Source organism: Lupinus angustifolius, chromosome LG06 (genome assembly GCF_001865875.1).
Source record: "Lupinus angustifolius cultivar Tanjil chromosome LG06, LupAngTanjil_v1.0, whole genome shotgun sequence".
Classification (NCBI taxonomy): Eukaryota; Viridiplantae; Streptophyta; class Magnoliopsida; order Fabales; family Fabaceae; genus Lupinus; species Lupinus angustifolius.
Genome location: NC_032014.1, coordinates 20,593,500 through 20,607,558, shown reverse-complemented (window position 1 = coordinate 20,607,558; position 14,059 = coordinate 20,593,500). Strand labels below are relative to the sequence as shown.

The following is a 14,059-nucleotide window of genomic DNA, read 5'->3' as shown; positions in this document are numbered from 1 at the left end:
TGTTGTGAAGAAATAAGCTTGAGAGCTCTTCGGGAGGTTTTTTTTCTCTTCTCACTTTTTTTTTCTTGAAGAGGGAAATGAAGGGTTTGGCCCTTATCCTCCTTTTTAAAAATTGATTTGTGCCCCTCTACCTTCAGCGAGGAATTCTCACTTGGGCAAGAGCTGGGCAAAGATTTTTTTCTTCTATTTCTCGCTTAAAAAATGATTTGTGCATGGGCGAGAATCTCAGGTATATTTGACATGTTTCCCTTGCTTCAGTCATGATGGCTCAAAATTAGTCATTGTCTCACTTGGGCCAAAGTTATCCATTAAAATCCCAGAAAATTGACCTATGCACCGAATATTAAGTTTGATTTTCACTCACTCTGACACACATTATTGACCTATGCACCAAAATTATCCATTAAAATTCCAGGAACTTCACTACAGTCTTGGCATCATCCCTTGATGGAGTTATTGCTTCGACCCACTTGGAAACATAATCCACCTCTACAAGTATGTATAAGAGTGAGTGAGATAGTTGAAATGGTCCCATGAAGTTGGTCCCCCAGCAATCAAAAACTTCAATTTCCTGAAAATTGGACAGTGGCATCATCTCTTATAGTTATCACATTATTGTACATATTGGTGTGCATCTTTGAACACAGAAGGCCAGTAATAGCCAAATTGGAGGACCTTGGCAGTTGTCCTCTCCCCATTAAAATACCCTCCGTATGGCGAGCTGTGGCAATGCCATAGGATGCTTTTAGTCTCTTCTGTTGATACACACCTCCTCAACAATCCATCAGACCCAATCCTAAAAAGACGAGGGTCGTCCTAAATGTACTGAAGAGAGTCTCTTAAAAACTTTCTCTTCTGATGTCAACTCAATTGTTCGAGTATTACCCTTACAACTTTGAGATTAGTCATGTCAGGAAACCATGGCCTTCCTTGAATCATGAGAAGTTTCTCATCTGGAAACTCCTCCTCCACTTTAGCTTCCTTCTCTATCATCTCTTGATTGACCAGCCTTGATAGGTGATCGCCAAAGAATTCGCGCTTCCTTTTTTTATCTTTGATTACCAAGTCAAATTCCTACAATAATAACACCCATCATAGGAATCTCGGTTTGGAATCCGATTTGGTTAGTAGATATTTTATAGAAGCATGATCAGTGAAAATTATAACCTTTGATCCAATCAAGTAAGATCTAAACTTTTCCAAGGCATACACAATTTTTGCCTCATTCAGTACTTTACTATCATAATGTATGGTATGGAAAACCTTAGATTTTCTCTATCCGAATATCGCCCCAATAGCATAATCATTTGCATCGCACATTAGTTCCAAATCTACGTGCCAGTCGGGGGCTACTATGACAGGAGCAGAAATCAATTTTTATTTCAGAGTTTAAAGAGCATTTGTACACTCAGCATCAAATTGAAAAAAAGTATCTTTGTTAAGTAGATTACGGAGTGGTTTTGAAATTTTATAAAAATCTTTAATGAAACGCATGTAAAAACGTGCATGGCCAAGGAAACTTCTAATTCCCTTGACATTGAGTGCTAGTGGGAGTTCCTTGATAACCTCAATTTTTGTTTTGTCAACTTCAATGCCCCGAGAAGAGATCTTGTACCCCAGTACCACTCCTTTAGTCACCATGAAGTGACACTTCTCCTAATTCAAAACCAAATTTGTTTCCACACATCGCCTCAGCATGATGTCCAAGTTTGCTAAACATACATCAAATGACGATCCAAAGACTGCAAATTCATCCATGAATACCTCAATACGATGCTCCACCAAATCAGAAAACATAGCTAACATGCACCTTTGGAATATGGCTAGTGCATTGCACAGTCCGTATAGCATCTTTCTGTATGAGAATATGCCAAAAGGACATGTGAATGTCGTCTTCTCTTGATCATCTAGATCTACAGTATTGTATCTTGAGTACCCATCTAGAAAACAATAGAAAATTTTCCCAACTAGCCTTTCAATAATTTGATCCATGAATGGCAAAGGAAATTGATCATGTCGGGTGACCTGATTAAGTTTCCTGTAGTCAACGTACATCCGCCATCCTATCATGGTTCTTGTAGAAATCAACTTATTTTTTCATTTTTCACCACGATCATCCCCCCTTCTTCGGGACCACCTCAACCTGACTCACCCATGTACTATTATATATAGGATAAATCATCCCAGCATGTAAGAGTTTCATTACCTCCTTTTTAACTACTTCCTTCATTGTTGGGTTTAGAAGTCTCTAAGGATGAGCTATCGGTCTATGATCTTGCTCCATATGAATTTTGTGCATTCAATAAGAAGGACTTATTCCATGCAAATCAGACAGTGTCCAACCTATAGCTCCTGTATTTTTCTTCAGCACATCTATCAGTTGTTTTTCTTGTGCATATGATAATGTGCTGTTGATTATGACCAGTTTCTTCCCCTTCGTCTTCCAAAAACAGATATTTAAGACGTGAGGGAAGTAGTTTCAACTCCACCTTAGGAATTGCAATTTCCTTCTCTTTGACCAGTTCCTCAATGTGGTTCTGACTAGATGTAACCTCTTGGGCTGCATCTAACTCTACCATACATGTTTCAATCTTCATTTTCTTCTCTCTATTGTTTTCTTCAATTTCTCATCTCAAAGCTTTTCCCAAAGGACTATTTCTGCTCAGGTGAATGTCATCACGCATGTATAGTTCCTCAATGACATCCACTCTAAAGAAGTGTTGCTTATCCTTTAGATGCTGCATTGCCTCAAACATAGTAAAATTCACTTCCTGATCTTGTACCCTCACTTTCAACTTACCATCATCCACATCAATGATCACCCGAAAAGTCTTCATGAAGGGTCTTCCCAGAATTAGAGGAACTTCACTGTCCTCTTCAATATCCATTATGATGAAATCCACAGGGAATACCAATTTATCTACCTTGACCAAAACATCTTCAACAACTCCATATGGGTACTTCACTGATATGTCAGCAAGTTCAATTGTCATTCTGGTAGGCTTTATCTCTTGATACCCAATCCTTTTTAGGATGGATAAGGGCATCAGATTAATACTAGCACCCAAATCAAGTAGTGCCTTCCCAACATATATTGTAAAGCTGCATGGATCTTTAGTCTTCTCTGGTAAAGACTTCTGAATAATAGCACTACATCCAACTTCCAATGTCACTGTTTCTTCTGGAAATTTTATTCTCTTTGTTAACAAATCCTTCATGAATTTTTCATATGTTGGAATTTGTTCCATAGCTTCCACAAAAGGGAATGTTGATCTATAGGCTCTTTAATAAAACCATGAACATAGTGTACTGTCTTTCCATGTCTTTTTTAGAAGGTTTCTTGGGATAAGGAAGATCCTTCAGTTGAGGTAGATCACTCTTCCTCTTGTCATTATCCTCCTTTACTAATTCTCCCATATTTACAATTCCTTCATCTTCCTGTAAATTTGCACCCGTTTGTGCTTCTCTGATTACAATATCTCCTTTCTCAGCCTCTGTATCCTCAATGACTTCCTCACCAACCGCCAAATTTTCACCAATACCCCTACCAATTACCTTCCCACTTCTACTAGTGACTGATTTATAGTGTTCCTTAGGGTTGGTTTGGGTATTGGCGGAAAATTGTTGAAGGTCTGAATGTTATTCTGCCATTTGTTTTGCTAATTACCCCACCCGCGTCTCCAGATTTCTGATAGAAGCTTCAATATTCTTCTGATTTGTGATGGAGACTTGCATGAATTTCTCCAAAGTGTCTTCCAATTTTGTTTGTCTCTCATGTAATGGTGGGTGTGGAACCTGTTGATATGATGGTTGAAATTGTGGTCGCCTAGTAGATGGTCCTGCTTCTTGCCTCCATCCATAATTATGGTTCTGATTTCCCCTCCAACCTTGCAAGAACTGATTATTCTAACCATAGCTTCATCATCTCCTACTCCTTCTACAGATAAAGTTGCACTTATCGTTTCTTGGTAAGCACATAAGTCGTGTTCACTACTTGGTAAGGAGTCCATGGGTTGCCAAGGTAGTCATTGATCATCTACTGGTCATAGTATACTTGCTCTCCATTAACCCATGTTTACTGATTTTCCCTTGCTTCACTTGAGACAATTGAGTTGGCATAAAGTTACTTGTCTATCTCCAAAGTGAACATATTATTGGGTTGTGCAACTTGTTGCCATCCATACTTGTCCACCAAGAAATTGAACCCATGGAATTCATCTTCTTTAAAAGTGACAATTTTTTCCAAAATTGGTGCACTTTTGAGAGTAACCTCCTAGCCTTTCCTTGTAGAATGCCTTCCATTCATACAAAATTTTATTAACATGCAATTTCCAATATTAGGAGTTAGTCACATAAATTCAAGGCATAATTTGAAAGTGATTGATCAACAATTTGCACAAGTTCTATTGAAACAAGTTTTAAACTCAATGGTTGTGTCTCATAGCAATGAAGTGGAGGTCTAAGGTTTGATCCTCTAGTTGGCTCTTGTTCACATTTTAGTATAAATGTTTGTATAAAAATGAAAAGTTGCATCCTATGGGAATCGAACATGAAACACAACGGTTGTCAACCAATGGTGCTACCGCTAGGCTTTGGAATCTTTTCAGTCAAATATTGAACGATTATGATACATAACCATTTAGATCAACTTGTGCAGAATCTTATTAAAGATGCCTTCATCTTCACCAAGTGACACCTTAAGGAACAATACAACACGATAATTTCATCTCTAAGAAATCATCCTTCATTTCTTTAATGCATGAGAGAAGTGTAGGAAACATAAGTTTGTAAACTAATATTGAAAGATAAGCTTGTTGTGTTTGTGCGAAACACATCAAGGTTTTCCAAAGTATCCTGAAGGGGATTCACTATTCATCCCATTTGCATCCAATTTACTTAAATTGATGGGGCAGAATCGAGCCTAGAGGTTAGTGTGGTAACAAACGCTTTGCAGGTTTCTACGTGCATATCCCTCAACTATTTCTTTGTTAAAGTGGGTGTAGCATCTTCCCATTAATCAAGACATTTCACAATATTTATGTTATATTTTGTATTAATGGTTTTGAAGGAGGCAACTTTATCCATTGGCAAAAGAAGATCAAATTCCTTCTTACTACTTTAAAAGTGGTATTTGTCCTTAATACCACAAGGCCATTAGAGAAGGAAGAAGAAACAATTGCAGAAATAAGAGAGAGACAAAAATTGGACAATGATGAGAATATATGCATGGGACACATCCTGAACGGTATGTCAGACTCCTTGTTCGATATTTATCAAAGTTGTCATTCTACAAAGGATCTATGGGAGAAATTGAAATGAAGATACATGCAAGAGGACACAACACATAAGAAATTTCTTGTTTCTCATTTCAATAGTTATAAAATGGTAGACAATAGATCTGTTATGGAATAAATGCATGAAATTGAACGTATTCTTAATAAATACAAACAACATAACATGCATATGGATGAAATCATTATTGTATCCTCCATAATAGACAAACTACCTCCTTCATGGAAATATTTCAAAAGAACCATGAAGCATTGTTGAAAGGTTTATTTTGGGGGAAGAGTTGGCTTTCCCCTCACAACAAATCGTCCTGGTAGTAGTGCCAATTTGTTGAAAGCGGAAATTCCCTCATTTCAGTGTGTTTCCTTCTTTTTTTGATTAAGTAAGTGAACTCGGTTTTATTCTTTGTTCGCCATCTCGGCTTTGTTGAAATAAATTCCAACGCCGATATAATGGTTTCAAGAATATTCTAGTTACAACGTACTTCTAATAATCATGTGAATAAGTTATTCCTTCTTTGCCCCATCTCGGCTTTGTTAGAATAAATTCTAACGCCGGTATAATGGTATCGAAGCAATCCCCTATTACATAATTATTAAGTACCTTTAAATACCATCTCGGTTTTGTGGAATAAATTTCAACACCGGTTTAATGGTATTCTAATCTACAAAAGTGATGAATAGTTAGTTATTAGAAACAAATAAATAAATAAAGAACAAAATAATAATAAAGTTAAGTGACATTTAGTTATTTACTCCCTTTCGGGTTCCTTTTATTAACAAAACTAAACTTCTTCCTTAAGGAAGGTTGGTATTAAAGAGTAAATAAATTGCGGAATGTAAATAACAATAGATAAAAGTTAGTATGTTAGCTTCATCACTTTTGTATATTAAAAGGTGTTTCAAAAAATAAATTTATTGATAACACTTTACTATTTTACAATTTACACCTCTTTCAAGATTCAATTGTAGTATAATATAGGGTTATGTCGAACCACAAGGAATTGCCTAATAGAATGAATCATATGAACATGTTAATGCACAAATAATGAGTCAAACATATTTTGGTTTTGATTTGAATTGAATTTCATATAAACAATTAACAAGAAACATAAACTAAATATTAACAAATTCTTGAGGAGACAAGATCATTTTGAATGATGAAAGTACTTCTCAACTTCTTATGTATTTGAACTACTTAGACAAGTTCTTATGTTTTACTTTGATTAACTCCAAACACCAAGGTCTAAAATCCTCCTTTTAGTGTATGTCCTAAAATGGTAGAATGATAATCGCTTATCATTATTACTAAACAATACTACGTCCACAAGAGACTAGGTTGTCACACCCTAATATTGGCTACTCTAATATTTAAGTAGTAATGAATATAAGATCGTAAGAAAAGTATGCTTAACTTGGCAAATAAACTAAGTAGTACAACTATTTCTTAGTTTATTTGTTAAGTGTTTGAGACAAGTAATTTTTATAACTTGAAATCAGTTTTTAGGTGATCAATCTAAAAAGAGCATAAAGAATTTCTCAAACAAGTAAAATGAACCAAAGCACCAACTTGAATGGTTACAATTCAAACTTTTTAGAATATAAGAAGAAGTAGAAATACATAACCATATTCAAAAGAAATTGTTAGGAGCATGAGCCATCCATCCAAGGATTGGATGATGCTTTGAGTTCCAAATGAGATTACAAAATTGATTTTTGCATCTCATTTGGCTTCTCATTTTCTCCTCTTGAATTATAAACTAAAATTACAAAACTTACTTAAATAAAACTCTTATGAACTAAGAGCAAGAAGAGTGAACTTTAGGGAAGAATTTCTGGGCAAGATGGTGAATGATATGTGTGTTATATCCTACTTATTCGAATGAAATGTGCCTCTATTTATAGAAGTTTCCCTGGAGCCGCTGAGCTACTTGTTAGCACCGCTCAGCAGCTGACCAAACCCTTCAGCACGGGTCTGATCACTTGATCAAGCAGCTTTGTCACCTCCTTAAGCTTGACTCATCAAAGCTAGTTGTGAGCTATGGAACCAGCTATGGTGAAAGGCTAGTTGTGATCTATGGGACCAGCTATGGTGAGCTACTCTGAAAAGCGTATGGTGGGCTACTTGAAGTGATGTCATTGGTGACTTCATGGTTTGCTTAATGGCTAAGTCAAGTCAGGGTGCACACCGCTTAGCATACCTATAGCACCACTAAGCTGCTTGTTCAGCAGCTTTAACCATGCTGACTAGGACGTGGCCTGGTGCTTGCTGACTTAGGCAGGAGTCTGGTTCACTACTAAGTTGCTTGGTTGCACCGCTGAGCTGCTTGTTGAGCAGCTTGGGCGTGTGCCAGGGTCGTGTCTGACCGTGCCAAGCTTGAGTTTTGACCGTGTCAGGATTAGTCTAGTGCTAGGCTGAGCGGCCAAGCAGGCCCGCTCAACTGCTTGCTTGAGCAGCTTGGTCCAGGTCCGGCTGGTGTCCAGGTCAGGCTGGTGTCCAAGTTAGCTTAGTGTGGCATGGTCCATGCTCAGCTGCCTGTTTGAGCACCTTGATTTTGACTTCCTTTTCTTTTTTACCATGAGTCTTTTTTCTCTTTTCTTCTTCTTTATAAGTCCTACAAAACACATGAAAAAGAAATACAAACACAAATATACAAGATTGTGATATTTTATACAAAAAGTATTGTTTTAAGTTGGTTTTTCTCAATTATGCTTAAGATAAGTGGCATAAAAGTGTATGAAATTTAGATATATTTGGCACTTATCAAGCATAAGAAATATTACATATCTCTTGAGCAATTGGGTATACACCTTCGATTATAAGAAGAGTATCAAACACAAGATGATACTAAATATCAAATTGCTTTTAAAATGGTCTACATAATGGAGGAAGGAAATTCAAGCAAAATTTCCAAGAAAAGAAATCGAGAATTTGATAAGTCTCATGATAATCACAATGGTAATGATAGCAAAAGATAATCTTGTTGCTGTCATTTCTGAACTCAGCATGTTAGAATATGTTCATTCTTGGTAGATAGACTCTAGTGCTACCCGCCATGTGTGAAAAAACAAAGAACTATTCAAGACCAATGATAAAGAAGATGGAAGTGTTTTGTATATGGAAAATGCCTCAAATGTCCAAGTCAAAGGAAAAGGAACAGTAGAGATTGAATTCACTTCGGAAAAAACACTCACTCTTAAAGATGTATTTTATGTTCCTGAAGTTAGGAAGAACGTAATTTATATACCTTTACTTAATAGTTATGGTTTCATATATGTATTTGCGGGAGATAAGTTTAGCCTCTCCAAAGGAGGTATGTTAGTAAGGGAAGGGTTATTTTTGTGAGAATATGTCCAAGTGTAATGTTGTTAATAATAAATAATAATGAAATGATATTTGCTTATTTTGTTGATTTTATGATTTATGACATTTGCGACTACGACCTGTTATATTAGAAAATTGGATGTTATGATGATAATGAATTTAGATAGAAAATTCATTGCATGTTTTGAATTAAAATTTTAAATTTGACATTTTATAGTCCAACATATGAATTTGTTATAGTTGTGAAACAAGTATATTATTGGTTCGTGGATATATGGGTTTGAGTTTTTGTTGAAATGTGTTGTGAGTAAAGGTATAGTTTGCATTAAAGATTATTTTAATATTCATAGAGTGCATACTTTAAATAATATTTATGGTCACATGACAATTCTACATGCTGCTATAGTTTGCATTGAAGTGCTATAGTGTTAAAGTTGCATTATGATGTAAACCCTTTTTGGAAGGTTCTTATGCACGACCAATCTTGGTTGGTCTTGGCCAAACTCACGGGTTTGTAAGCCCTTTTTATGAATGAGTAAGAAGTGGAATTGAATAAGTAAAGATAAAAGAAGATGGAATAGATTTGAGGTGATAGGGCACCACAACACTTGAGGTGTTGATAAGCCAAGGAGATGCTCGCCACAATAACTTGGTTCTTAATCTTGGTTCAACCAAGAAGGTTTGGATAATACACAATGCTCTCACAAGGATTAATCATTAATGGAAAATGAAGTATACTTAAATTGTTTATTTCATGGTTATCAAACATATATAGGCAAGCCAAACTTGGTACCCACGAAAATGAAAGGACAAGACATTAAAGTCCTAATTCATGGTGATCCAACATAGGATCCCATTTGACTCTTAAGTTATTCCTACACATAACTAAATTCGATTAACGTGTGTTTTATTACATTGAAGAAGTAAATTAAAGTTAGAAAGACATAATGAAGAAGACATAGGATTCTTGTTGAGGCATGAAATTCCATGGCTTGTGTAGTTAGTTGGCGTAGGATTTCTGCCTCTTTGATGCCATAGTTTATGATTTGAAGACATGGTGAAATTCTTCTATTAATTCCAAAGTTAAAGCTCCTAGGTTGAAGAATGAATGTTGATGGCATATGATTCTTCTTCCAAGTGAATTCCCACGACTAGAAATAACTCCAATTGACACATGATGAAATAGGAATTAATTCCTTACTTAAGGGTGTCCCACGACCTAGAATAGATGAGAATAGGATGCCATCTTCAAGAGTAGAAGTTCCCTCTGCCAAATGAAGTTTATTTGTGAGCAATTAGCCTAGGATTTCGTTGGGATGTTTTATATTCCGCAAGGTGATAAGTGCCAAAAATACCTAATTTTCATGCACTTTTCATGGCACTTATCCTATGAAAATCATGCAAAAGCAACTTAAGTCAACACTTTATAGATAAATTTCCATAGTTTGATTATATATTTTGTCCACCTCTTTTCGAAATCTTTGGGTGAAGTTTTCTAGGAAAAATCAAAGAGAAGAAAAAGAATCAAGAAAAAATAGTCATGCAATGAGGTGTCCAATAAGCCACTTTTGATGCACACATGGCAAGCTAAGTGCTTGGGCACAAGCATGGGCCAAAAACATGAAGTTGATCACTAAGAAACTTGGCATGGACACTCAGCACTCAGCACCGCCCAGCTCACCTGGCACCAACTTGGCTCGGTTAGGCACAAGCTTTACACGGTCAGACCCAAGCTTGGCACAGGACAACCTCCTGAAGCAGGCAACTCAGTGTGCACCTAAGGCCACCTAACTAGAACCACACACCTGGCCAGAGCAGGACAAACTGCTCAAGCAGGCAACTCAGCGGGGGCACCTAAGTAGTCAGGCGGGCTAAACCCAGCAAGGGGTCAACTTGACTTACCCACCAAGAAAACATGACATCATGCATGACCTCACATGACAAGGCCTCTGAGCACTTTTCAGAATAGCCTACAATACCCTGGTCAAGTAGCTCACAACTAGCTTTAGTGAGTCAACAACAAGAAATTGACTAAGTTGTTTGGCCATGGACCAAACCCATGTTGAAGGGTTTGGTGCGCCCAACGTGGACAAAGAGAAGGCCATGTAGTTACTTGGTGCCTATAAATAAAGGCTCTCTTCCACCATTCAGAAGGCGTCAATTCTACATCAATTTCTCTCATTCTAATTCCATCATTCTATTACATTTCTTCACTTTAAAATTTTTATACTTCGGGGCCACGGTTCCAAGCTAGTTTCTAGGTGAAGTCTTGTAATTTTATCTAAGAATTAAAGAGGAGAAAGGGGATGGCAAATGAGATAGAAAAACATAATTTTGTAATCTCATTTGGGTCCAAAAACATCTCATCCTTGGATAGATGGCTCATGCTCCTACACATTGATTTGGATTATGGTGTAATATTATTTCTTTTCTTCATTTGTATCATGTCTTGATTTCAATACATTCAAGTTATTACTTCTGGTTAAGTTTTGATTCTTTCAGAAGTTCTTAATGCGGTTTTCGCTTGATCACCTAAAACATGATTTAAAGATACAAAAATGCTTCTTCTTAAAGTGTTGACAAGTGAACTAAACAGTATAACATACACCTTAGTTAACTTGCCATCTCAAGCATGTATTTTAAGAAACTTATGTTCAAGGCTAAAATGTTAATGGAGCCTGAAGTAGGGTGTGACAATCTGCTCCGACGAGTGGCACTTAACTATGGTTTAGTGTATTACACAAGGTTGGAAAATCATCTTACGATACTAGGACACTAGATGGGGGATTTAGAAATGGTGTGTGTAATTAACAAAGAGTATAACACATAACTTGTTAATGTTTGAATATTAGTTTATGTTTCTTTGTTAACTTTTTATGCAACATAACACAATTCCTTTTGTTTCGACATAACCATATACTATACTACTATTGAATCTTGAAAAGAGATGAAAGTGCAACATAGTAAAATGTTGACTTATAAATTTTATTTGTTGATTAAAAGATTCCTAAAAACATAAGTTCAAACCAATTCATGGTTTGTAACTTTGTACACGGGAATAATATGCAAAAAAGTGCAATCCAAACAATGGATTGTTACTTGACAAATAAAGAGTGATGAATAATAATCTAATTGCTAACATTTAATTTTTGTCATTTACATTTCCGCAACTAACATTTACCTTATGTCGTTTACATTTCCGCCACTAACATTTACCTTCTGTCATTTACTTTTCTGCAACTAACATTTATTTATTGCTTTATTCATTATTTTGTATACCAACCCTGAGTAAGAAGTGGTACGGTTAACTGCTAACTTTATTCTTTTGTCCATTTTATTATTCTCTGTTACCAACCTTTCGTAAGAAATGGTATGGTTAACTTAATAAAATCAGACCAACCTTTATGGTATGGTTAAAAGGAACCCAGGAAAAAGGAGTAAATAAATAAAGTCACTAATTAAATAAGTTGTTCATCACTCATCACTCTATAATAAAATAACTTGCAGCCTGGAATAAACCCTTCAACAAAGTGACACGTTTTGTTGTTGAGGGGCAGATTCCTGGTCCAGAATCGCTTTTCAACACAAGGAAAGCTCCAACGGCTATAATTTGGAGTTAATCCTACATTAATGAGCACTTTAAGTCTTCAACGAGCACTTCATGTTTCCCCCGAGCAACTCTTCTCCAACAGCTCTGCAAATGACTTAGGATGATGTTTGGTGATTTATGCCCAACTAAAATATGCACCAACTGTCCAAGCATGGTGTAAATATACCATTAATGCTCCATTTAAGTCCCCCTTGGTCATAATCATGATTCCCATGAGCATTTCCTCTCCAATAGCTATATTAGTCTTTAAAGTGTCGGTTGCACTTTAGGTTTGTTTAAGTCCCCATGAGTCATTTTTAATTCTAATTGCTCTTCAATTGTAAATAAAACATAAAATAATATAGTCTAAATATAGGCCAAAGGTTGACCCAAGAATTTATTAAAGAAATTACAATTCACCTACACTAAGTGTTGTCTAGGCTTGACTCGGTCATGAAAGTGCAAAGTGTCAAGTATAGCACTATTGGATTACCTATGTTTTGATGAAGACAAGGATTTAGTGAAAGATTTTAGATGACTCAACAAATCAACATGTTGTGGACTCAAGGGTTTCAAATCTAGACTAGGTCCTTTTAAATAGAGTTATTTTTAGAAGTCTAAGATGTGTGCCTTGGATATTGAGTCTAGGTTAGGTAAACCTAGATGCAATTCTCACAAGCCTTAAGAATAATCATTTCCTTAACATGAGACATTCTATCTAGATCATTATGTGTTCATGCATTAATCATACATGTTACTTATGCATCTTAGGCATAATATATTGGTAAAACATGTATAGTTGATAAGCATAACATATAGGTTGTTCACCATTTAATCATTTAGATGAAAAATGTGCGAGTTAATCGATTAAGAGGTGTGTTAATCAATTAAGGTGATTATGGTTTTAACAGATAACTGAAAACCTGAAAACAGTTATTCCCAACAACCTGTTAATCGATTAAAGGTTTACTTAGTCGATTAATTGGGTCTCAGAAAGGTTTTCTATAAAAATTGTTTTCATATCATGTACCATACATCATATCATTCATTTTTAGAATTGCTAATTGCATATTTTTCGTACTTAATTGTGTCATATAGGCAGAGTGAAATGTATTGTGAGATAGTGAGAGATAGTACCATGCTTAGGCTTTAATTGTCATCTTAATGCTTGTGGTTTAATATGTTAAACATTCCTATCTTTTCTTGCATGTTTCTTGCATTTCTTTAACATAATTTTAGGATAGAAATTATGTGTTTCTACATTTACTTAAACTCATACATATTCATATCATCTTGTGAGTTCTGTATAGGGTTTATAGCTGAGTTTTAATTGTAATATTTTGAGCAAAATTATGCTTAATAATACTCTGCTTTTGTACTGTTTTTGTAAAAAGGGAATTTGTCTCTTGGTGTCTTAACACCTAAGAGATTCACTGAGTGTTCACCAAGACTTAGAAGTCTTGAGTTTAGAACGAGTTCTTGGCTGGGGATAGATCATAAGGTTTTCTTAGGCGATAAGGATAGTCAAACCAAGAAAGTGGGTTCTTGGATTCAAGAAGGGAGCGTCTAAGTGTTGTATTGGAAGTTTGCATGTAACTAAACATTTTGTTCAATATTAGTAATGAGAATCTCCCGAGATCAGAAGGGTGCCTGGATGTAGTTTGCAAGGGGACCCGCAAATGAACCAGGACAAAATTCCTTGTTGCAGGCTTTTTCTATCCCTAATCTCTTTACATTTCAAGTCTTATAATTGCATGATATTAGATGATATTTTGGATATTGTTAGGTTGTTGTATCAAGTTTAATTCTGTATAAAAATATATGCTTTATCTGTTGTTGAACATCGGTGAGTGGCTA

The 14,059-nt window shown here is 35.7% G+C and overlaps 1 protein-coding gene across 1 annotated transcript; it reads right to left on the bottom strand.

The window, feature by feature from the left end:
- LOC109350520 (RNA-directed DNA polymerase homolog) lies at window positions 404-2,070 on the bottom strand. The gene is made up of 3 exons (XM_019591752.1): window positions 1,723-2,070; window positions 886-1,074; window positions 404-571 (listed from the first exon to the last, which is right to left on the bottom strand). The coding sequence occupies exons 1-3, from the start codon at window positions 2,068-2,070 to the stop codon at window positions 404-406; spliced, it is 705 nt and encodes a 234-aa protein (XP_019447297.1).